Source organism: Chiloscyllium plagiosum, unplaced genomic scaffold (assembly GCF_037043375.1).
Source record: "Chiloscyllium plagiosum isolate Xiang-an unplaced genomic scaffold, Cpla_swu_hap1 HiC_scaffold_47, whole genome shotgun sequence".
In the NCBI taxonomy this organism is placed as follows: domain Eukaryota; kingdom Metazoa; phylum Chordata; class Chondrichthyes; order Orectolobiformes; family Hemiscylliidae; genus Chiloscyllium; species Chiloscyllium plagiosum.
Genome location: NW_028270185.1, coordinates 21,517,664 through 21,543,529, shown reverse-complemented (window position 1 = coordinate 21,543,529; position 25,866 = coordinate 21,517,664). Strand labels below are relative to the sequence as shown.

The 25,866-nt window shown below is 50.8% G+C and overlaps 1 protein-coding gene across 5 annotated transcripts in view; it reads left to right on the top strand.

Moving 5' to 3' along the window:
* LOC122546431 (synaptosomal-associated protein 25-like) overlaps positions 1 to 25,866 on the top strand; it is a 225,416-nt gene that overhangs the window by 79,308 nt on the left and 120,242 nt on the right. For 4 of the 5 annotated variants that reach the window (XM_087983895.1, XM_087983894.1, XM_087983897.1 and 1 more), the window contains one exon: positions 12,052 to 12,169. In XM_087983895.1, coding sequence (XP_087840021.1) covers positions 12,052 to 12,169 — 118 coding nt within the window. Of the gene's footprint in view, positions 1 to 12,051; positions 12,170 to 12,538; positions 12,657 to 25,866 lie in introns of all 5 variants that reach the window. The other variant, XM_087983898.1, reaches the window with a different exon arrangement.

Below are 25,866 nucleotides of genomic sequence, written 5' to 3'. Positions count from 1 at the left end.
CTAATAAGTCCATATTTTTCTAAATGTGAGTAGATTCTACCCTTAAGAATCTTTTCCAATAATTTCCCTACCTCTGACGTAAGACTCAACAGCCTGTAATTTCCTGGATTATTCCTGTTGCCCTTTTTAAACAAAGGAACAATGCTGGCTGGTCCCCAAACCTCTCCTGTGTTTAAAGAGGATACAAAGATTTCATACAAAGGTCCCAGCAATTTCCTCACCTGCCTCCCTCAGCATTCTGGGATACATCCCACCAGGCCCTGGGACTTGTTTACCTTCATGCTTTTCAAAACACCCTTTTTATATCACAAAAAATATCTAGAATATCAACGTATCCCTCCCAAGACTCACTATCCACCATGTTCTACTTCTTTGTGAGTTCTGATGCAAAGTATTCATTAAGGACATCGCTCACTTCCTCTGGATCCAGGTGCAAATTCCCTCCTTTGTCCTTGAGTGAACCTACTCTTTCCCTCGCTAGCCTCTTGCTTCTTATACGGTCGGTTCTACTGTAAGACATGTTTCTTCAACACAAATTGGCTTTAACGCAATTGAAGAATTTAGACCGTTATTTGTAGTAAGTGAAAGTGAGTATTTCATGGACCTTTTTAAGCCTCTGACCTCCTTGCTATCTTTATATTCTGGGCGGCACTGTGGCTCAGTGGTTAGAACTGCTGCCTCACAGCGCCAGGGTCCCAGGTTCGATTCCTACCTCTGGGTGACTGTCTGTGTGGAGTTTGCACATTCTCCCCGTGTCTGCGTGGGTTTCCTTCGGGTGCTCTGGTTCCCTCCCACAGTCCAAAAATGTGCAGGTCAGGTGAATTGGCTGTGCTAAATTGCCCGTAGTGTTAGGTGCATTAGTCAGGGGTATATGTAGGGGGACGGGTCTGGGTGGGTTACTCTTTGGAGGGTTGGTGTGGACTGGTTGGGCTGAAGGGCCTGTTTCCACACTGTAGGGAACCTAATCTAATATTTCTCAAGGGCTCTGCCTGTCTTCAGTTTCCTAAACCTTATAGAACATAGAACATAGAAGAATACAGTGCAGTACAGGCCCTTTGGCCCTCGATGTTGCGCCGATCCAAGCCCACCTAACCTATACTAACCCACTATCCTCCATATACCTATCCAATGCCCGCTTAAATGCCCATAAAGAGGGAGAGTCCACCACTGCTACTGGCAGGGCATTCCATAAACTTACGACTCGCTGAGTGAAGAACCTACCCCTAACTTCAGTCCTATATCTACCCCCCCTTAATTTAAAGCTATGCCCCCTTGTAATACCCGACTCCATACGCGGGAAAAGGTTCACACTGTCAACCCTATCTAACCCCCTAATCATCTTGTACACCTCAATCAAGTCACCCCTAAACCTTCTTTTCTCTAATGAAAACAGCCCCAAGTGTCTCAGTCTTTCCTCATACGATCTTCCTTCCATACCAGGCAACATCCTGGTAAACCTCCTCTGCACCCGTTCCAGTGCCTCCACATCCTTCCTATAGTATGGCGACCAAAACTGCACACAATATTCCAGATGCGGCCGCACCAGAGTCTTATACAACTGCATCATGACCTCAGGACTCCGGAACTCAATTCCTCTACCAATAAAAGCCAGTACGCCATATGCCTTCCTCACCGCACTATTTACCTGGGTGGCAACTTTCAGAGATCTGTGTACATGGACACCAAGATCCCTCTGCTCATCCACACTACCAAGTATCCGACCATTAGCCCAGTACCCCATCTTTTTGTTATTCTTCCCAAAGTGAATCACCTCACACTTAGCTACATTGAATTCCATTTGCCACCTTTCTGCCCAGCTCTGCAGCTTCTCTATATCCTGCTGTAACCTGCCACATCCTTCCTCAATGTCAACAACTCCTCCGACTTTCATATCATCCGCAAACTTGCTCACCCAACCTTCTAACCCCTCTTCCAGGTCATTTATAAAAATGACAAACAGCAATGACCCGGGTTCATTTCCCGCCTCAGACGACTGACTGTGTGGAGTTTGCACGTTCTCCCCGTGTCTGCGTGGGTTTCCTCCGGGTGCTCCGGTTTCCTCCCACAGTCCAAAGATGTGCAGGTCAGGTGAATTGGCCATGCTAAATTGCCCGTAGTGTTAGGTAAGGGGTATGGGTGGGTTGCGCTTCAGCGGGGCGTTGTGGACTTGTTGGGCCGAAGGGCCTGTTTCCACACTGTAAGTAATCTAATCAATGGTCCCAAAACAGATCCTTGCGGAACACCGCTAGTGACGGCACTCCATGAAGAAACTTTGCCATGAACTACTACCCTCTGTCTTCTTCCATCCAGCCAATTCCTAATCCAAACCTCCAACTCACCCTCAATGCCATATCTCCGTATTTTCTGCAGTAGCCTACCATGGGGAACCTTATCAAACGCCTTACTAAAATCCATATATACCACATCTACCGCTTTCCCCTCATCAACCTCCTTCGTCACCTTTTCAAAGAATTCAATAAGGTTTGTGAGGCACGACCTGCCCTTCACAAAACCATGCTGACTATCCTTGATCACATTATTCCTATCCAGATGTGCATAAATCCTATCCCTTACAATTCTCTCTAAGACTTTGCCCACAACAGAAGTGAGACTCACCGGCCTATAGTTACTAGGGTTATCCCTACTCCCCTTTTTGAACAAGGGAACCACATTTGCTATCTTCCAGTCTTCTGGCACTACTCCTGTAGACAAAGAGGACATAAAAATCAAGGCCAATGGCTCTGCAATCTCCTCCCTTGCTTCCCAGAGAATCCTAGGATAAATGCCATCAGGCCCAGGGGACTTATCTATTTTCACCTTTTCCAGGATTTCCAACACCTCTTCTCTACATACCTCAAAGACATCCATTCTACTTATTTGTGACTCAGTATTCACATCGACGACAATGCCCTGTTCCTGAGTAAATACTGAAGAAAAGTATTCATTCAGTGTCTCCCCAATCTCTTCCGCCTCCACACGCAACTTCCCACTACTATCCTTGACTGGACCTATTCCTACCCTAGTCATTCTTTTATTCCTAACATACCTATAGAAAGCCTTAGGGTTTTCCCTAATCCTACCGACTAAGGACCTTTCATGTCCCCTCCTTGCTGCTCTTAGCTCTCTCTTCAGGTCCTTCCTGGCTATCCTATAACTCTCAATCGCCCCAATTGAACCTTCACGTCTCATCTTGAGATAGGCCGCCCTCTTCCATTTAACAAGGGATTCCAATTCCTTATTAAACCACGGCTCCCTCGCACGACCCTTTCCTCCCTGCCTGACAGGTACATAATTATCAAGGACACTCAATAGTTGCTCCTTGAACAAGCTCCACATATCATTTACACTCTTGCCTTGGAGTCTACTTTTCCAAGGCACACATCCTAAGTCATGCCTCACCGCATCATAATTTCCCTGACCCCAGCTATAACTCTTGCCCTGTAGTACACACTTATCCCTCTCCATCACGAGTGTAAAAATCACCGAATTATGGTCACTATCCCCAAAGTGCTCACCTACCTCTAATTCTAACACCTGGCCTGGTTCGTTACCCAGAACCAAATCCAGTATGGCCTCACCTCTTGTTGGCCTGTCTACATATTGTGTCAGGAAACTCTCCTGCACACATTGAACAAACACTGACCCATCTAACGAACTTGAGCTATAGCTTTCCCAATCAATATCGGGAAAGTTAAAGTCCCCCATAACAACCACCCTATTACTGTCACTCATCTCCTGAATCACCTTCCCTATCCTTTCTTCAATGATTCTAGGACTATTAGGAGGCCTGTAAAAGACTCCTAACAGGGTGACCTCACCTTTCCTATTCCTAACCTCAGCCCAAACTACCTCAGATGGCAAGTCCTCATCCATCGTCCTTTCCACCACTGTAATACTATCTTTGACAAGCAATGCCACACCTCCCCCTCTTTTACCCCCACCTCTGACCCTACTAAAACATTTAAATCCTGGAACCTGCAACAGCCAATCCTGTCCCTGTTCTAGCCATGTCTCCGTAATAGCCACAACATCGAAGTCCCAGGTACCAACCCACGCTGCAAGTTCACCTACCTTATTTCGTATACTTCTTGCATTGAAGTATACACACTTCAAGCCACTTTCCTGTTTACAGGCACCCTCCTTTGAAATTGATGCCATGTTCCTAACCTCCCTACACTCCAGGCCCTGCACCCTGAAGCTACAATCTGGGTTCCCATGCCCCTGCAGAGTTAGTTTAAACCCCCCCCAAGAGCACTAGCAAACCTCCCCCCAAGGATACTGGTGCCCCTCAGGTTCAGGTGTAGACCATCCTGTTTATAGAGGTCCCACCGTCCCCAGAAAGAACCCCAGTTATCCAAAAACCGGAATCCCTCCCTCCTGCACCATCCCTGTAGCCACGCATTTAAGTGTTCTCTTTCCCTATTCCTCGAATCTCTATCACGTGGCACGGGTAACAAACCAGAGACAACAACTCTGTTCGTTCTAACTCTGAGCTTCCAACCTAGCTCCCTGAAAGCCTGTCTAACATACTCGGCACTCCTCCTACCTATGTCGTTGGTGCCAATATGGACCACGACTTCGGGCTGCTCCCCCTCCCCCTCCAGGACCCGGAAAACACGATCAGAGACATCACGTACCCTTGCACCTGGGAGGCAACATACCAAACGTGAGTCTCTCTCGTTCCCACAAAACCGCCTATCTGTGCCCCGAACTATCGAGTCCCCAATTACTACTGCTCTGCTCTTCTTCACCCTTCCCTTCTGAGTAACGGGGACAGGCTCCGTGCCAGAGACCTGAGCCCCGTTACTTACCCCTGGTAAGTCATCCCCCCCACAAGTATCCAAAACGGTATACTTGTTCTTGAGGGGAACGGCCGCAGGGGGTCCCTGCACTGGCTGCTTCCTCCCAGTCCCCCTCACTGTCACCCATCTATCTGCCATCTTTGGAGTTACTACTTCCCTATAACTCTGATCTATGACCCCCTCTGCCTCCCGAATGATCCGAAGTTCATCCAACTCCAGCTCCAGTTCCCTAACACGGTCTTGGAGGAGCTGGAGATGGGTGCACTTCCTGCAAGTGTAATCGGCAGGGACGTCGATGGCATCCCTCACCTCATACATGTTGCAGGAGGAACATTGCACTGCCTTCACTGCCATCCCTCTAAAGCTAACTTTTATTTAAAAAAAAATAAATGCCTTTGTTCTCTTTTTGACTAAAGCTTGCAGTTTCTCCTGTCATCCAAGGTTCCCAAATCTTGTCATTTTGACAGTAGCATGCTGGTCCTGAACTCTAATCAACTGGCCTTGAAAAGATTCCCAAATGATTTTACCCTCAAACAGCTGCCCTGCATTCCCACCTAATATTGTTGTAGTTTTTTTTATTTCAAAAATATGCTTTATTCATAAAATTATTTTGATATCTATACAATTGGTCACGCCATTCTTATGCACACATTGCATTTCTTTACATACAGAGATCGGAATTAATCGTTCGTATATACAAGTCTGTACATTGAGCATCCAGATATTTAGCTGAGGTGTCAGTGGGGCCCAATTTCTGAGCGGACCCCCTGTTCTTCTTTAGGTAGGCAGATGTTACACAGTGGTCTTTCCCCACCGCGCTTTGGCGGCAGCTGCCCCAAGCTTCAGCGCATCCCTCAACACGTAGTCCTGGACCTTGGAATGTGCCAGTCTGCAACACTCAGTCGGGGTCAACTCATTCAGCTGGGAGATCAACAGGTTTTGGACCGCCCAGAGAGCGTCCTTCACTGAGTTGATGATCCTCCAGGCACAGTTGATGTTCGTCTCGGTGTGCGTCCTGGGGAACAGACCATAGAGCACGGAGTTGCAGTTAGCCTTCCCCAGTTTAGTACTTTTAAGCAAGGATTACTCTTATCCTTAACCATAAATAACTTTAAACTGCTCCCAGTCCCCTTCACAGTGATATTGACTTGCTACACGCTCCTCCCAGTCTCCTACAGAGGAAGCGCTACATCTTTCTTGCCCAGCCCTCCCCCAGCAGTAGGTAATGGGATGCAATTCAATTGTTTCAGGATATTTGATGGTTTTATTTGTAAATTATGAGTTGCCAGGAAAAGGGGAAATATTTTCTTAATTGGACTTTAAAATTTTATGCATTAATAGTACCGAAAATACTGTTTGATCATCTTTGAGTTCAAAGCAGTAATTAATCTGGCTACTTATGTACAGGACTCAAAAGATAATGAAAAATAAAACTAAAAATAAAAACCAAAAATGCTAAGCGTGAATGGAAAATTAGATTCCTTATACATTCTTGCAAATTTAGTAAACACATGCAGATAATGGCAGGTCCTTGAACGAATGGGTTTTGTTTTCAATTTTTTTTTAGTCTTCTGTTTTGTTCTCCCTCCACTGACTATTCCAAACCTTAGCTAGTTCACAGGGTGAAGTCACTCTCCAATCTCTCATCTTACTTTCCATTCCTTGAGGAAGTGGTGCTGTAGACGTCTTGGTCAATGCTTTTTCTAGCATCGAAATTAAATCGTGAGAACAGGAGTGTTTAGAAAACTGAGGTTTGCATTATTTGTACAGGCTGATGGTATTTATCCAACCCTTTCAGTAAGCCTCACTGAAGGCATTCATTGAACACCATGGATCTGTATTTCTGCCTGTGTTCAGACAGCTTTTTCTTTATCGATTTTGATGGAAATTAATGTCAGAAAGTTTGTGTAATGGTGAAGCCAATTCACCTGCTATTAACCATTGGAGTCCAACGAAAGTTCCAGACTCACTGGTCTTAGCTAGAATAGTTTCAGCAGAGATTTCCTCCCAGTCATCTCCCTGGGGCAGGCTCACAGCTGATGGGCGGCTACCACACTCAGAAAACAAGTGAGTGAACAAAGTTCAAGGTGGAGAGGAAAGCCATGAGTTCTGTAAGTCTCAGATAAGTGCTGAAACAAGTTCTGAAGGAGACGGTTAATCTAATAGTTCAGATCCAGTGCTCATGAGAACAGAGGTTAAGGGCTATCATGGAGTGCACTGTCCCAATGAATACCCAGCTGGTTTCTTTCCCTGCAGGAAACTGCGGTGTATATAATGCTCTATATATAGTACTCTAGATCAATGTTCTCGATAGCACACTATATATATAACGCTCTGTATATAATGTGCTCCATATTTTGTGTTCTCTATTTAATGCTCTATATATTATGCTCTTTATATTACATGCTATGTATATTACGTGGGTTGTGACTGCAATTTTGAGCTCCATTGTAATTTTCTTAAAATGTCTGGTCAAATTCCTTGTAATCAGTCAATCCCAGGATTGTTGCATCTCCTCGTAGCTTTGCAGATTCCTTCAGGTCCATGCTTATTCTCCCTGTGTTAGTGAACCCTGCATTCACATGACATTCCCCATCGTTTCAGCAGCATAGCATCCCACTTCCTGGTAAGTGTTCGAGACAATAGGGGCATGTGCCTTCTTCCACCTCCCCATCCCCACCAACACACACAGACGGATACACACACGCACACACAGACACATTCACTGACACTCAGACACACACACACGCACACACATGCACACACACACACACACACACACACACACACAGAAGCGCGCACACACACAGACACACATACACGCGTACACACACAGACACACACAGGCACACATACACGCGTACACACACACACACGCAATCACATAGACACACACACAGATACACACACACTACAATTGCTTGGTTGGGATTGGGTAATTGAGGCCATGATCAGCAAATATAAGCCTGTGTCACACTCTGCCTGACATAGAACATAGAACATTACGGTCCAGTACAGGCTCTTCCGCCCTCGATGTTGCGCCAAACTGTGAAACCAATCTGAAGCCCATCTAACCAACACTATTTCATTCTCATCCATGTGCCTGTCCAGTGACCATTAGATGCCCTTAAAGTTGGTGAGTGTACTATTGCAGGCAGGGTGTTCCACACCTCTACAACTCTCTGAGTAAAGACACTACCTCTGACATCTGTCCTATATCTATCACCCCTCAATTTAAAGCTATGTCTCCTCTTACTAGCCATCACCATCTGAGGAAAAAGGCTCTCACTGTCCACCCTATCAAACCCTCTGATTATCTTATATGTCTCAATTAAATCACCTCTCAACCTTCTTCTCTCTAACGAAAACAGCCTCAAATCCCTCAGCCTTTCCTCGTAAGACCTTCCCTCCATATCAGGCAACATCCTGGTAAATCTCCTCTGAGCCCTTTCCAAAGCTTCCACATCCTTCCTATAATGCGGTGACCAAAACTGTACGCAATACTCCAAGTGTGGCTGCACCAGTGTTTTGTACAGCTGTAGCATGACCTCGTGGCTCCGAAACTTGATCCTTCTCCCAATAAAATCTAACACACCGTATGCCTTCTTAACAACCCTATCAACCTGGGTGGCAACTTTCAAGGATCTATGAACATGGACACTGAGGTCTCTCTGCTCAGCTACACTACCAAGAATATTACCATTAGCCCAGTACTCTGCATTCCTGTTACTCCTTCCAAAGCAGATTAACCTCACACTTTTCCGCATTAAACTCCATTTGCCACCTCTCAGCCCAGTGCTGTAGCTTATCTATGAGAGTAGGGAGGGCATGGACAGGATTTCATGGTCACAGGAGTGTGCTGGCAGGCAGCAAGCTGGTTTGAAGTGCGTCTACTTATCCGGAATAAGGTAGGTGAGCGTCCAGCATGGATAGGTACCTGGGACTTCAATGTTGTGACATTTTGGAGACATGGAGAGAGCAGGGTCAGGAATAGATGTTGCAGGTTCCAGGGAAGATTTTTCATTAAAATCAGGGAAGGCAGTAAAAGCGGGGAAGGTGTGGCTTTGTTAGTCAAGGATATTATAACGATGGCTGAAAGAACTTTTGATGAGGACTCGCCTACTGAGGTGGTATGAGCTGAGGTTAGAAACAGCAGAGGAGAGGTCACACTGCTTGGAGCATCTTATAGGCCTCCGCAAAGTTCCAGGGAGATGGAGGAGAGGATTGACAAAATGATTCTGGGCAGGAGTGAAAGGTGGTCATTATGGGGGACTTTAACTTCCCCAACATTGACTGGAAATGCTATAACTCTAGTGCATCGGATGGATCAGTTTTTGTCCACTGTGTACAGGAGGGTTTCCTGACACAGGATGTCGAAGGGTCGACAAGAGGGGAGGCCACACTGGATCTGGTACTTGGTAATGAACCAGGCCAAGTGTTTGATTTAGTTGGAGGTGAGCACTTGGAGAGAGTGACCATAATTCAGTTACGTTTAGTTTAGCGATAGAAAGGGATAGGTACATGCCACAGGTCAAGAGTTATCGATGGGGCAAGGGCAATTATAATGTGATTAGGCAAGGATTAGGATGCATAGAATGGGATAGCAAAATGCAGGGGATGGGGACAATGGAAATGTGGAGCTGGTTTAAGGAACAGATATTGCGTGTCCTCGACAGGTATGTCCCTGTCAGGCAGGGAGGAAGTGACAAGGTAAGGGAACCGTGGTTTACTAAAGAAATTGTATCTCTTGTTAAGTGGAAGAGGGAGGCTTAGGTGACATTGAGACGCGATAAGTCCGATGAGGCGATGGAGAGTTACAGATCAGCTAGGAAGGATTTAAAGAGAGATTTAAGAAGAGCAAGGAGGAGACATGAGCAGCCTTTAGCAAATAGAGTAAAGGAGAACCCTAAAGCTTTCTATAGGTATGTGAGGAATAAAAGGATGATTAGGGCAGGAATTAGGGCCAGTCAAAGATAGAAGTGGGAAGTTGCGTGTGGACCCTATGGAGATCAGAGAGGTGCTAAACGAACATTTCTCAATGGTTTTCACTCAGGAAAAGGAGAATATTGTAGAGGAGAAAACTGAGACACGGGCTATGAGACTAGGAAGGATTAAGGTTAGTAAAGAGGAGGTGTTATCAATTCTCAAAGGTATGAATGTAGATAAGTCCCCTGGGCTGGAAGGGATTTATCTGAGAATTCTCTGGGAAGCTAAGGAGGTGATGGTGGAGCCTTTGGCCTTGATCTTTGAGTCGTCATTGTCTACGGGTTTAGTACCAGAGGACTGGGGGATTGCAAATGTTGTGCCCTTGTTCAAGAAGGGCAGTAGAGATGACCCAGGTAATTATAGACCAGTGAGCCTTACATCTATTGTAGGAGAAGATTTGGAAAAGATTATAAGAGATAGGATTTATAATCATCTAGCAAGCAACAATTTGATTGGAGATAGTCAACATGGCTTCGTCAAGGGCAGGCCGTGTCTCACAAACCTCATTGAGTTTTTTGAGAAGGTGACCAAGTATGTGGATGAGAGTAGGGCAGTTGACGTGGTGTATATGGATTTCAGTAAAGCCTCTGATAATGTTCCACATTGTAGGCTGGTGGAAAAAATGTGGAAGCATGGGATTGAGGGTGATTTAGCAGTTTGGATTAGAAACTGGCTTTCTGGAAGAAGGCAGCAAGTGGTGGTTGATGGAAAATATTCAGCCTGGAGACCAGTTACTAGTGGTGTTCCACAAGGATCTGTTTTGGGACCACTGCTGTTTGTCATTTTTATAAATGACTTGGACGCAGGCATAGGTGGATGGGTTTGCAGATGATAATTTAATTCGGTGGAATAGTGGACAGTGTGGAAGAATGTTACAGGCTGCAGGGGAACTTGGATAAACTGCAGAATTGGGCTGAGTGGTGGCAAGTGGAGTTTAATGCAGATAAATGTGAGGTGATGCACTTTGGGAAGAATAATAGGAAAGCGGGATACTGGGTCAATGGAAAGATTCTTGGTAGTGTGGATGTGCGGAGAGATCTTGGTGTCCATGTACATAGATCCCTGAAAGTTGCCACCAGGTTGATAATGCTGTTATGAAGGCATGCGGTGTGTTTAGGTTTCATTGGCAGAGGGATTGAGTTCCAGAACCGCAATATCATGCTGCAACTGTACAAACACTAGTGCAGCCGCACTTGGAATATTGTGTACAGTTCTGGTCGCCCCATTACAGGAAGGAAGTGGAAGCATTGGAAAAGGTGCAGAGGAGATTTACCAGGATGTTGCCTGGTCTGGAGTCAAGCTCTTATGAGGAAAGGCTGAGGGACTTGGGTCTGTTCTGATTGGAGAGAAGAAGACTAAGAGGGGCTTTAATAGAGACATACAGATGATCAGAGGATTAGATAGGGTAGACAGTGAAAGTCTTTTTCCTAGGATGATGACATCAGCCTGTACGAGGGGGCATAACCACAAATTGAGGGGTGATAGATTTAAGACTGATGTCAGAGGCAGGTGCTTTACTCAGAGAGTGGTAAGGGCGTGGAATGCCCTACCTGCCAATGTAGTTAACTCAGCCACATTAGGGAGATTTAAACAATCCTTGGATAAGCACATGGATGATGATGGGATCGTGTAGGAGGACGAGCTGAGAATAGTTCACAGGTCGGCACAGCATTGAGGGCCGAAGGGCCTGTCCTGCGCTGTGTTGTTCAATGTTCCATGTCCATTTGTAACCTACAACATCCTTTTGTCACTATCGACAGTTCTACCGCCCTTAGTGTCGTCTGCAAATGTGCTAACCCACCCTTCTACCCCCTCATCCAGGTCGTTTATAAAAATGACAAACAGCGGTGGCCCCAGAACCGATCCTTTCGGTCCACTTTGATTCCACATTCATTCTCAGTTCCTTTGAGAAGCCCCCATTGGGCTTGTCACATGGTGGACTGACTCTGGAGCCATGGAACAACATCTGGGAATCAGTTTCCACCTGGAACTGGTCTTTAAACATGTACCCGATGAGTTCCAAAGACAACAGAGTGGGACCAAATCAGGCTTATCCCTGATTATGATGTGACAATGTTTTTTCTAAATAACTTTTTAGTATCTCATTCACAATCTTGCAGCCCTGGCAGTAACTGCTAACTGTGACTTTAATCAGTCCTTTGACCAGGCCTGTAGTAACAAATGTCCCGGGTTGTTCTGAGTGCTGTTTATCCCAGATATTTCTCTTCCTGACGCTCAACTCCTTTACTTCTGCTCTGACTAGAACAACTTGATCGTGTTGAGGAGGGCATGGACCAGATCAACCAAGACATGAAGGAGGCAGAGAAAAATTTATCAGACATGGCAAAGTGCTGTGGCCTTTGCGTCTGTCCCTGCGCCAAGTAGGTATTGGCATTCCAAGGCACTTTCTGGACCTCCACTGGTCCCACTGTGTCAGGAGACTGTGGCAAATACCTGGTGTCCATGTGGTACTGTTTTTGTGTCTGTCCATTTCGCTCTTTTCCTTCATTCAGTGAGTGTGTAATTCTTCAGAGGGATGAGGGAATCCCACACTGAAAGGGGTTTGCTGTAAAGTGTGATCCGGTTGCCAATGGGGGACATCAACGTCCAACAGCCTGAGGTTTCCCCGACAGCTCCCGTACCTCACTTTGCCGTTACCGCGGTCCAACCCCGATCAGTTTGGGAGCGCCGCTGATCCCCTGTTTGTTTGTTGTCGGTGTCTGTGGAAACTAACTGTCTTCCTCATTCAGAGCAACTGGAGAGGATTGAAGAGGGAATGGATCAAATCAATAAGGACATGAAAGAAGCAGAAAAAAATCTCTCGGATCTGGGCAAATGCTGTGGCCTTTGTTCCTGTCCTTGCAATAAGTAGGTGCCAACCGTTGGCCCCAGAGGCCACTCTGCCTGCCTGCCTGCATGCCTGCCTGAAAAGCTGCTTGCTCGGAGCTAACACGGCTGCTGAGAACCATCTGCTGTAGAGTAGACATCAGAATGATCCCTGCAATCTTCTGGCTTTCTCATTCCTGAGACACCCATTCCCTGTTCCAAGAAGCTCAACTCAATCCATTACAACATTGGAAAGATGTCAACTTGAGTGTTCCCGCTAACTGCATCAGAATGGTAACCTTTCTGATTGGCTGGGTGTGGAGGTCATCTCCATAGAGACGAATGCTCAAATCACTGTGATTCACAGTAAAATATTCTCTGTCCAGGAGTCCTCAGCAACAACACATTAACCCCCTTCCCCTCCCCTATCATCATTCCAACTTCCATTCCTCTACTCGGAATACCCGATTGAACCATCTGATTGGCCTGTACCACCTGCCTGTTGGACTTGAAGTTAAAAATGACATTGATGACTGCAATGATAATTCTGAGGTCAGCTAACATGACCATGTTATATTGCTGACTGTGAACACACACAGCACCTATCTGTGGTGCTAACGATTAGATTTGCCCTACTGGGTTTCCTCCGGGTGCTCCAGTTTCCTCCCACAATCCAAAGATGTTCAGGTTAGGGTGAATTGGCCATGGTAAATTGCCCATAGTGTTCAGGGCTGTGTAGGCTAGGTGCATTAGTCAGGGGTAAGTAAAGAGTAATAGGGGAGGGGAATGAGTCTGGGAGGGTTACTTTTTAGAGGGTCGGTGTGGACTTGTTGGGCCAAACGGCATGTTTCCACACTGTAGGGACTCTACGGATTGTATCAAACAGAGCTCCTGATCCAGTGATTTGGATCGAACATTTGGTTTTTGAGGTTAGCTCAGAAAGTGAAGAGTAATCCCCTCTCCACCATAGTTTTTATTTTAATATTTTTCCAATGCCTGCATTTGGTAGCAATCCATAATTGTCTTTGAACTGAGTGGCTTGTTAGACCATTTTAGGGATCAGTTAAGAAGTCAACCCGATAGGTCTGGAGTCACATGTAAGCCAGACCGGGTAAGGATGGCAGAATTCCTTCTCTATTAGTGAAACCGATGGGTTTTTACAACAATCAGTGATAGCTGACATCAGCACCATGAACAAGACTAACTTTCAAATCCAGAATTTCATTACTGCATTTAAACTTCGCCACCAGCCGTGGTGGGATCTGAACCCGTGTCCTGGGCCTCTGGATTCCTAACAAAAAACAGAAATTGCTGGGTTACAAATCACACAACACCAGGTTATAGTCCAAAAGGTTTAATTGGAAGCATTAGCTTTCGGAGCAACGCACCTTCATCAGAAAGCCAGTGCTTCCAATTAAACCTGTTGGACTATAACCTGGTGTTGTGTGATTTTGAACTTTGTACACCCCAGCCCAACACCGGCATCTCCGAATCAGAAATTGCTGGAGAAACTTAGCAGTTCGAGCAGCACCTGCGGAGAGACTGCCGAGTTAATGTTTCGGATCCAATGGCCCTTCTTCAAAACGCTCTGGATTACTAGCGCATCAATGCTACATTCAGTTGACAAGAGTTGTGGGGCTAAGGCTTTGCCCAGAGTCCTTGACTCAAAGTACAGAGTGACCCCTTGATTTAACAAGAACCCCTTTGTCAGGGCCCATGAAGAGTAGAAAAAGGAAATGTCATGGCAGTGAGTGGACAGACTCACAGAGATGAGCACTGAACCCAAGAGCTTTCACCCAATTTTCCTCAATATAGACAACCTTTGCAGGAATTTCTTCTAATTCAAATCATTTTCAGAAAGAAACTGAATAGAGTTAGAAACCTTCCCTCTGGGCAACTAATCTAGCAGTGTTCCTGAAGGAGTGTCCCACTAATGTGTGAAATCACTGCTGCCAAGGTAGGTCTGTAGCGTCGATTTTGATTCGAGATCCTGGTGGGATGTCATCTTTTGACTGTCGGTCACTTTCTAAATTTACGGGAATTTCTCTGGTGGACCGGACTGGGTTTGGTGCACGACATGTCAGTTTCGAGTGGTAAGTGTCCCAAATGCCTGGGAGGGGTTGACACCATGACCACGTGGAATTGGAGTGCTTGACTCACTGATGGGATGAGGGAATGAGTGACAAGGCTAGTGTTTATTGCCCAACTTAATTGCCCTTGAACTGTGTGGCTTCATTGGCCAAGAGTCAATCATACCGCTGGGCCTACGGGGTTCCGTGGAGACCAGACTGAGTAAAGATGGCAAACCAGATGGATTTTTTCAGCAATCATTCCAGGTTCTCGTTCAATCCAAATTTTACCATTTGCCTGGTGGGTGGATGGGGACGGGGTGGGGGGGTGGGGGGGTGGGGTGGAGTTCAAGCCTCCATCCTCAGAACATTAGCCTGGGATTCTGGATGGCTAATCCAATGATGTCACCACAACACCATCACCCACACAACCAAACTGTGCCCAAATGTTTACTCCATTGGCAAAGAAATGGACTGGCAGGTCTTGGAGTGAAATGCATGCCCTGGTCGGCTGAGACTCCAAAACAATTGATGGGACCATTGGAGCAAGCCGAATATTGATTTTGGAGGCCGTGGCGTGGTGGTAATGTCAGCAGACTAATAATCTAATACTCAGGGGTCACGGATTCAAATCCCACTTGTGGCAGAAGGTGAAATTTGAAACAAAATGTAGTCTAACAGCAGCCAATGAAGTAAATGTTGACTGTTGTGAAAACCCATCTGGTTCACTAATGGACTTTACAGGAGGAAATCTACTGTCTTTACCTGGTCTGGCTTGCATGTGATTTCAGGCCGGCAACAAATTGGTTGAGTCTTAACTGCCCTCCAAAATGGACAAGCAAACAACTCAGTTCAAAGGCAACTAGGGATGGGCAGTAAACACTGCCCTTGTCAGTGGCTCCCATATCCCAAGACTTAATTGTAACAAGTACTCATGCCAGTGTTGACCACACTCTCAAACAATGTTCACTGACCACGGCTGTGGACATCGACAATGTAAACTTGAATGGGCCCATCCATCCTCCCTCCCTTTGTTTGCTGGACGCTCACGGGATTTATAATCAAAAGAACTTGTGAGAGTTTGAAAGGAAACGTAGGCCTTGCATTTTGATGTTGCCATCGCGTCACAAATTTCTCCAGGTCCACCCTCTGGGGAGACTCCATGATGAATTTCGACAATTGGACCAAGATGATAACAGATTTTTAAAAAAAATCAAACAGCACTCTCCAGCTGGGATGAGATGAAGGCGACAGCATTTCTCGAAGTGATTTGGCTTGTCTTTCTAAAAACTGGGCTAAATATGGTGTCTTGAGAGCATTGGATTTTTGATTTGTACCTCCTGTGAGGAGGTATTTCCTAGAGTTTGATGTTTCCATGACCTGTTTATTACAAACATTCAGAACTAAAACCTGAAATCCCTCAGTGTCGCTTTCTGGTTCTTTCTCTATCCACTTTTCTTGAGATTTGGTCATCTCTCTCCTGTGTCCTTCCATGCTTATTTCTGCTAAATATTAGTTACTGGGGCTATTTATATGACATCGTTGCATTCCTGAAACGTTGATTTGTAAGAATACAGCAGTGTGGAGACACTAACGTGCCAAGGTGTGTGGTTCCACTCTCCTAAAACTTGTTGGTTACAATTGCTCCGAAACTAAATAACAGCCAGACCCTTTATGGACAAGCAGTATCCAAATATACTGACCAGGAACGTGACACGCAAGTTCCTCCAGAAACAGGTGGATGTTGTCAAAGTTACTGGATGGGAACATTTTAATCAGTTATCGGATGCTGCATGAAGGAAGTGGGGAGAGGGAGAGAGAAACCATGTAGGGTGGGGAGAGGGAGAGAGAGAGCCCGTGCTGGGTGGGGAGAGGGAGAGAGAGAGAGCCCGTGTTGGGTGGGGAGATGGAGAGAGAGAGAGCCCGTGCTGGGTGGGGAGAGGGAGAGAGAGAGAGCCCGTGCTGGGTGGGGAGAGGGAGAGAGAACCGTGTTGGGTGGGGAGAAGGAGAGAGAGAGAGCCCGTGCTGGGTGGGGAGATGGAGAGAGAGAGAGCCCGTGCTGGGTGGGGAGAGGGAGAGAGAGAGAGCCCGTGCTGGGTGGGGAGAGGGAGAGAGAGAGAGCCCGTGCTGGGTGGGGAGAGGGAGAGAGAACCCGTGTTGGGTGGGGAGATGGAGAGAGAGAGCCCGTGCTGGGTGGGGAGAGGGAGAGAGAACCCGTGTTGGGAGGGGAGAAGGAGAGAGAGAGCCCGTGTTGGGAGGGGAGAGGGAGAGAGAGAGCCCGTGTTGGGTGGGGAGAGGGAGAGAGAGAGCCCGTGTTGGGTGGGGAGAGGGAGAGAGAGAGCCCGTGTTGGGTGTGCAGAGAGAGAGAGAGAGCCCGTGTTGGGTGGGGAGATGGAGAGAGAGAGCCCGTGTTGGGTGGGGAGAGGGAGAGAGAGAGAGCCCGTGTTGGGTGGGGAGAGGGAGAGAGAGAGCCCGTGTTGGGTGGGGAGAGGGAGAGAGAGAGAGCCCGTGTTGGGTGGGGAGAGGGAGAGAGAGAGCCCGTGTTGGGTGGGGAGAGGGAGAGAGAGAGCCCGTGTTGGGTGGGGAGAGGGAGAGAGAGAGCCCGTGTTGGGTGGGGAGATGGAGAGAGAGAGAGCCCGTGTTGGGTGGGGAGAGGGAGAGAGATAGCCCGTGTTGGGTGGGGAGAGGGAGAGAGAGAGCCCGTGTTGGGTGGGGAGAAGGAGAGAGAGAGCCCGTGTTGGGTGGGGAGAGGGAGAGAGAGAGCCCGTGTTGGGTGGGGAGAGGGAGAGAGAGAGCCCGTGTTGGGTGGGGAGAGGGAGAGAGAGAGCCCGTGTTGGGTGGGGAGAGAGAGAGAGAGCCCGTGTTGGGTGGGGAGAGGGAGAGAGAGAGCCCGTGTTGGGTGGGGAGAGGGAGAGAGAGCCCGTGTTGGGTGGGGAGAGGGAGAGAGAGAGCCCGTGTTGGGTGGGGAGAGGGAGAGAGAGAGCCCGTGTTGGGTGGGGAGAGGGAGAGAGAGAGCCCGTGTTGGGTGGGGAGAGGGAGAGAGAGAGCCCGTGTTGGGTGGGGAGAGGGAGAGAGAGAGCCCGTGTTGGGTGGGGAGAGAGAGAGAGAGCCCGTGTTGGGTGGGGAGAGGGAGAGAGAGCCCGTGTTGGGTGGGGAGAGGGAGAGAGAGAGCCCGTGTTGGGTGGGGAGAAGGAGAGAGAGAGCCCGTGTTGGGTGGGGAGAGGGAGAGAGAGAGCCCGTGTTGGGTGGGGAGAGAGAGAGAGAGCCCGTGTTGGGTGGGGAGAGGGAGAGAGAGCCCGTGTTGGGTGGGGAGAGGGAGAGAGAGAGCCCGTGTTGGGTGGGGAGAAGGAGAGAGAGAGCCCGTGTTGGGTGGGGAGAGGGAGAGAGAGAGCCCGTGTTGGGTGGGGAGAGGGAGAGAGAGAGCCCGTGTTGGGTGGGGAGAGAGAGAGAGAGCCCGTGTTGGGTGGGGAGAGGGAGAGAGAGAGCCCGTGTTGGGTGGGGAGAGGGAGAGAGAGCCCGTGTTGGGTGGGGAGAGGGAGAGAGAGAGCCTGTGTTGGGTGGGGAGAGGGAGAGAGAGAGCCCGTGTTGGGTGGGGAGAGGGAGAGAGAGAGCCCGTGTTGGGTGGGGAGAGGGAGAGAGAGAGCCCGTGTTGGGTGGGGAGAGGGAGAGAGAGAGCCCGTGTTGGGTGGGGAGAGAGAGAGAGAGCCCGTGTTGGGTGGGGAGAGGGAGAGAGAGCCCGTGTTGGGTGGGGAGAGGGAGAGAGAGAGCCCGTGTTGGGTGGGGAGAGGGAGAGAGAGAGCCCGTGTTGGGAGGGGAGAGGGAGAGAGAGAGCCCGTGTTGGGTGGGGAGAGGGAGAGAGAGAGCCCGTGTTGGGTGGGGAGAGAGAGAGAGAGCCCGTGTTGGGTGGGGAGAGGGAGAGAGAGAGCCCGTGTTGGGTGGGGAGAGGGAGAGAGAGAGCCCGTGTTGGGTGGGGAGAGGGAGAGAGAGAGCCCGTGTTGGGAGGGGAGAGGGAGAGAGAGAGCCCGTGTTGGGTGGGGAGATGGAGAGTGAGCCCGTGTTGGGTGGGGAGATGGAGAGAGAGAGCCCGTGTTGGGTGGGGAGAGAGAGAGAGAGAGCCCGTGTTGGGTGGGGAGAGAGAGAGAGAGAGCCCGTGTTGGGTGGGGAGAAGGAGAGAGAGAGCCCGTGTTGGGTGGGGAGAAGGAGAGAGAGAGCCCGTGTTGGGTGGGGAGAGGGAGAGAGAGAGCCCGTGTTGGGTGGGGAGATGGAGAGTGAGCCCGTGTTGGGTGGGGAGATGGAGAGAGAAAGCCCGTGTTGGGTGGGGAGAGGGAGAGAGAGAGCCCGTGTTGGGTGGGGAGAGGGAGAGAGAGAGCCCGTGTTGGGTGGGGAGAGAGAGAGAGAGAGCCCGTGTTGGGTGGGGAGAGAGAGAGAGAGAGCCCGTGTTGGGTGGGGAGAGGGAGAGAGAGAGCCTGTGTTGGGTGGGGAGATGGAGAGAGAAAGCCCGTGTTGGGTGGGGAGAGGGAGAGAGAGAGCCCGTGTTGGGTGGGGAGAGGGAGAGGGAGAGCCCGTGTTGGGTGGGGAGAGAGTGAGAGAGAGCCCGTGTTGGGTGGGGAGAGAGAGAGAGAGAGCCCGTGTTGGGTGGGGAGAAGGAGAGAGAGAGCCCGTGTTGGGTGGGGAGAAGGAGAGAGAGAGCCCGTGTTGGGTGGGGAGATGGAGAGAGAAAGCCCGTGTTGGGTGGGGAGATGGAGAGAGAAAGCCCGTCTTGGGTGTGCAGAGAGAGAGAGATACAGCCCGTGTTGGGTGGGGAGAGGGAGAGAGAGAGCCCGTGTTGGGTGGGGAGAGGGAGAGAGAGAGCCCGTGTTGGGTGGGGAGAGGGAGAGAGAGAGAGCCCGTGTTGGGTGGGGAGAGAGAGAGAGAGAGCCCGTGTTGGGTGGGGAGAGAGAGAGAGAGAGCCCGTGTTGGGTGGGGAGAAGGAGAGAGAGAGCCCGTGTTGGGTGGGGAGAAGGAGAGAGAGAGCCCGTGTTGGGTGGGGAGATGGAGAGAGAAAGCCCGTGTTGGGTGGGGAGATGGAGAGAGAAAGCCCGTGTTGGGTGTGCAGAGAGAGAGAGATACAGCCCGTGTTGGGTGGGGAGAGGGAGAGAGAGAGCCCGTGTTGGGTGGGGAGAGGGAGAGAGAGAGCCCGTGTTGGGTGGGGAGAGGGAGAGAGAGAGAGCCCGTGTTGGGTGGGGAGATGGAGAGAGAGAGCCCGTGTTGGGTGGGGAGAGGGAGAGAGAGAGAGCCCGTGTTGGGTGGTGAGATGGAGAGAGAGAGAGCCCGTGTTGGGTGGGGAGAGGGAGAGAGAGAGCCCGTGTTGGGTGGGGAGAGGGAGAGAGAGAGCCCGTGTTGGGAGGGAGAGGGAGAGAGAGCCCGTGTTGGGTGGGGAGAGGGAGAGAGAGAGCCCGTGTTGGGTGGGGAGAGGGAGAGAGAGAGAGCCCGTGTTGGGTGGGGAGAGGGAGAGAGAGAGAGCCCGTGTTGGGTGGGGAGAGGGAGAGAGAGAGCTCGTGTTGGGTGGGGAGAGGGAGAGAGAGAGCCCGTGTTGGGTGGGGAGAGGGAGAGAGAGAGCCCGTGTTGGGTGGGGAGAGGGAGAGAGAGCCCGTGTTGGGTGGGAGAGGGAGAGAGAGCCCGTGTTGGGTGGGGAGAGGGAGAGAGAGAGCCCGTGTTGGGCGGGGAGAGGGAGAGAGAGAGAGCACGTGTTGGGCGGGGAGAGAGAGAGAGAGAGCCCGTGTTGGGTGGGGAGTGAGAGAGAGAGAGAGCCCGTGTTGGGTGGGGAGAGGGAGAGAGAGAGCCCGTGTTGGGTGGGGAGTGAGAGAGAGAGAGAGCCCGTGTTGGGTGGGGAGAGGGAGAGAGAGAGCCCGTGTTGGGTGGGGAGTGAGAGAGAGAGCCCGTGTTGGGTGGGGAGAGGGAGAGAGAGAGCCCGTGTGGGGTGGGAGAGGGAGAGAGAGCCCGTGTTGGGCGGGGAGAGGGAGAGAGAGAGCCCGTGTTGGGTGGGGAGAGGGAGAGAGAGAGAGCACGTGTTGGGTGGGGAGAGAGAGAGAGAGAGCCCGTGTTGGGTGGGGAGATGGAGAGAGAGAGCCCGTGTTGGGTGGGGAGAGGGAGAGAGAGCCCGTGTTGGGCGGGGAGAGGGAGAGAGAGAGCCCGTGTTGGGTGGGGAGAGGGAGAGAGAGAGAACCCATGTTGGGTGGGAGAGGGAGAGAGAGCCCGGGATGAGTGGGGAGATGGAGAGAGAGAGCCCGTGTTGGGTGGGGAGAGAGAGAGAGAGAGAACCCATGTTGGGTGGGAGAGGGAGAGAGAGAGCCCGTGTTGGGAGGGGAGAGAGAGAGAGAGAGCCCATGTTGGGTGGGGAGAGAGAGAGAGAGAGCCCGTGTTGGGTGGGGAGATAGAGAGAGAGAGCCCATGTTGGGTGGGAGAGGGAGAGAGAGAGCCCGTGTTGGGAGGGGAGAGAGAGAGAGAGAGAACCCATGTTGGGTGGGAGAGGGAGAGAGAAAGCCCGTGTTGGGTGGGGAGATGGAGAGAGAGAGCCCGTGTTGGGTGGGGAGAGGGAGAGAGAGCCCGTGTTGGGTGGGGAGAAGGAGAGAGAGAGCCCGTGTTGGGCGGGGAGAGGGAGAGAGAGCCCGTGTTGGGTGGGGAGAGGGAGAGAGAGCCCGTGTTGGGTGGGGAGAGGGAGAGAGAGAGCCCGTGTTGGGTGGGGAGAGGGAATGAGAGCCCGTGTTGGGTGGGGAGAGGGAGAGAGAGAGCCTGTGTTGGGTGGGGAGAGGGAATGAGAGCCCGTGTTGGGTGGGGAGAAGGAGAGAGAGAGCCCGTGTTGGGCGGGGAGAGGGAGAGAGAGCCCGTGTTGGGTGGGGAGAGGGAGAGAGAGCCCGTGTTGGGTGGGGAGATAGAGAGAGCCCGTGTTTGGTGGGGAGATGGAGATATAGAGCCCATGTTGGGTGGGGAGATGGTGAGAGAGAGCCGGATGTTGGGTGGGGAGAGGGAGAGAGAGAGCCCGTGTTGGGTGGGAGAGGGAGAGAGAAAGCCCGTGTTGGGTGGGGAGAGGGAGAGAGAGCCTGTGTTGGGTGGCGAGATGGAGAGAGAGAGCCCGTTTTGGGTGGGTGGACGGAGAGAGAGCCCGTGTTGGGTGGAGACTTGGAGAGAGAGAGCATGTTGGGAGGGGAGAGCGAGAGAGAGCCCATGTTGGGTGGGGAGAGGGAGAGAGAGAGCCCGTGTTGGGTGGAGAGATGGAGAGAGAGAGCATGTTGGGAGGGGAGAGGGAGAGAGTGCCTGTGTTGGGTGGAGAGATGGAGAGATAGAGCCTGTGTTGGGTGGGGAGAGAGAGAGAGAGAGCCGTGTTGTGTGGGGAGAGGGAGAGAGAGAGCCCGTGTTGGGTGGGGAGTGAGAGAGAGAGCCCGTGTTGGGTGGGGAGAGGGAGAGAGAGAGCCCGTGTGGGGTGGGAGAGGGAGAGAGAGCCCGTGTTGGGCGGGGAGAGGGAGAGAGAGAGCCCGTGTTGGGTGGGGAGAGGGAGAGAGAGAGCCCGTGTTGGGTGGAGAGATGGAGAGAGAGAGCCTGTGTTGGGTGGGGAGATGGAGAGAGAGCCCGTGTTGGGTGGGGAGAGAGAGAGAGAGCCCGTGTTGGGTGGGGAGAGGGAGATAGAGCCTGTGTTGGGTGCGGAGAGGGAGAGAGAGCCCGTGTTGGGTGGAGACTTGGAGAGAGAGAGATCCCGTGTTGGGTGGAGACTTGGAGAGAGAGAGATCCCGTGTTGGGTGGAGAGATGGAGAGAGAGAGCCCGTGTTGGGTGGAGAGATGGAGAGAGAGAGAGCACGTGTTGGGTGGGGAGATGGAGAGAGAGCCCGTGTTCGTTGGGGAAAGGTAGAGAGAGAGCCCGTGTTGGGTGTAGACATGGAGAGAGAGAGCCCGTATTGGGTGGGCAGAGGGAGAGAGCCGGTGTTGGGTGGGGAGAGGGAATGAGAGCCTGTGTTGGGTGGGGAGATGGAGAGAGAGAGCATGTTGGGAGGGGAGAGGGAGAGAGTGCCTGTGTTGGGTGGGGAGAGGGAGAGAGAGAGAGCCCGTGTTGGGTGGGGAGATGGAGAGAGAGTCCGTGTTGGGTGGGGAGAGGGAGAGAGAGAGCCCGTGTTGGGTGGGGAGAGGGAGAGAGAGCCCGTGTTGGGTGGAGAGATGGAGAGAGAGAGAGCCCGTGTTGGGTGGGGAGATGGAGAGAGAGTCCGTGTTGGGTGGGGAGAGGGAGAGAGAGCCCGTGTTGGGTGGGGAGATGGAGAGAGAGCCCGTGTTGGGTGGGGAGATGGAGAGAGAGCCCGTGTTGGGTGGGGAGAGGGAGAGAGAGAGCCCGTGTTGGGTGGGGAGAGGGAGAGAGAGCCCGTGTTGGGTGGAGAGATGGAGAGAGAGAGAGCCCGTGTTGGGTGGGGAGATGGAGAGAGAGCCCGTGTTGGTTGGGGAGATGGAGAGACAGTCCGTGTTGGGTGGGGAGAGAGACAGGAGAGACATGTGGAAGGGAGAAGGATGTTGAAATGATGAGAAACACAAGGGAGCTTTATTAGGCAGTTTGATGGGTGGTCCGGTGGTTAGCACTGCTGTCTCACAGCACTCGGGTCCCAGGTTCCATTCCAGCCTTGGGCGATTGTCTGTGTGGAGTTTGCACATTCTCCTCGTGTCTGTGTGAGTTTTCTCCGACAGGTCAGGGTGAATTGGCCAGGCTCAATTGCCCATGGTGTTAGGTGTATTATTCGGCGGAAATGGGTCTGGGTGGGTTACTCTTCGGAGGGTCGGTGTGGACTGGTTGGGCCAAAAGGTCTGTCTCCACTCTATAGGGAATCTGATTTTGTTTTTATATTGTAGCAATGGGGTAGATAGACAGGACAGATGGCCAGGGGAAAGAGGTGCAGGAGATTAGTGAAGGGATAGGTTTCCACAGCCAACTGGAATCTAAGCTGATCCTTCATTTTCTTTTTAGATTCCCGACAGTGTGGAAACAGGCCCCTCAGCCCAACAAGTCCACACTGACCCTCCGAAGAGTAACCCACCCAGACTCATTTCCCCTCCATTTACCCCTGAGTAATGCAACTAACACTATGGGTAACTTAGCACAGCCAATTCACCTGACATGCACATCGTTTTTTGGAATGTGGGAGGAAACTGGAGGAAACCCTCGGGGAGAATGTGCAAACTCCACACGGACAGTCACCTGAGGCCAGAACTGAACCCGGGTCCCTTGGGGCTGTGAGGCAGCCGTGCCAACCACTGAGCCACCATGCCACCCTAGCCATCTGAATTCACCGTGACTGTCACTCAAGCACCAAATTACTTTGTCCCCTGATCTCCTAAACATTCATGAAATGAAAATGTTCCTTTTTTTTTTGTTTTTGGAAACCTCAAACTGCTAGGAATGTTTCTCAGAGTGCTGCTAGCATCAGTGAGCTGGAGATTAATTTTCAGTTGCTGGAGATACCAGGGCAGGTCTGGAGGGGTGCTGAAACATTGAATGTTTACCCAAAGGCACAAGGGTTTCAATGTCCTACAACTAGCCCCAGCAATGAACCGGGTGTGTTCTTTCTGTATGTACCTGTAGCCCCAGCTCTTCAGCTCGAGGCTGTTAGAAGTGCATGGTTTGAACACATTGGCACGCATGACGACTGAATGGCCATCCTCCTGCTACCCCTCCTCCGAAGCTGATCAAGGGATACTTTCTGTCGCGTTGGGGAATGTATGTCAAACTGTGAAGTAGGAGGGAAGGGGGAATATCCTGGGAGTAGTTCAGGAGACCCTTGTGATATTTTTCCCCATCTCCCATCACCTCACTCAGTGGATAAGAATGAACTTCAGAGGGAATGTGGGTGAGCAGCATTTACAGCGAGAGTTAACAGGCTCCCTGAAAGTTTGGGACACTGGATGAAAACTTATAAGTAGCCCACCGCTCCCCCACCCCACCCCCACCCCCAACCCAGCTCTAATCCACCCAGAATCCAGGCAGTAGGTCTCTTGGAAGGCTAGGTGCTGCTTTACCATCAAGTGAAGCTCTGAGCCATTCCAGCCAATTCCTGCCTTGCATTTCGGGCGGGCACTGCCACCGACGCCGATCCTTTGAATTTGCCCACGGTTCAGTGGGCTATCAGGGGAAGGCCTGCCTTTGTCGACACATTTAAAAGGCATCACATACGGGTTAAGGCAACCTCTCCATTAATCCAACTGCATAACAGTGGCAGCATGGTGGCTGGATTAGCCTTCTAAAGCCGTGAAGAGAAAGGAGAAACATTTCCTTGATGGAAGCCAGTCCACAGGCCATTAGCCACTCGCCTTACAATGAAGCAATCTCCAACCCATCTGGGAATGGTCCAACTCCCTCTCCTCCAATTCTAACCTCTTGGTTTTAATCGCTCCACCTTGGTGACTGCTCCACCTGGGCCCTAAGCTTTGACATTCTCTCCCAGGACCTCCACATCTATCAATATGCTGCTCGGTTGCTCAACACCCACATTTTCAACTGGGCCATTGTCACCCTCTTCTGATTTGGTAAAGACAGAAGCAGAGGACTCGCTTTGTACCTCAACCGTACCCTTTGCTTCAGTGAGCAGTTTATCCTTGGCTTTTCCTTATGGCTCCCATTCTCTTCTTTGCTAACCTTTTACCGTTAATATGTATGAAGCCCCTTTGCCCTCTGGGTTTTAGCTTCATGACCATTTCTGAGCACAGATAGTTAGTGTCGACAGGTTACTTTCCTTATCACAGACAATATCTCTGGTTTCTGGAAGGAATTCTGATTCAAAGCCTACCCCCCAGGCCAGACACATTGAGGGAGATTATGAAGTCCTTAAAGCACCCGGGCTGACAGTGACAAATGTGTATAACCGACAAGATGGCGGCAGAGTAGGGGGTCTGAGCCCAGGGCCCATCCACTTCCACTGCCTGTCTTCCTCATCTTTTTTTCCTTCTTTTTACCTTTGCTGTTTTCCTATTTTTGCCTTTTCTCTGGCCTTGCTTTTCCTTTGAGAGTGGCGAGTAAAGGAGGAGGCCGCCGGCAGTAACAGCAGCAATGCCAGGATGAGCTGGACACAGCTCCACCCCAGCCCTGTCAGAAGCAGCTCTTGGGCTGGTGCCCCAGGCACAGACTCGCAGGCTAGACTGAGGCTCCAGGACCACAGCTAGGCCCAGGCACCTGGAGG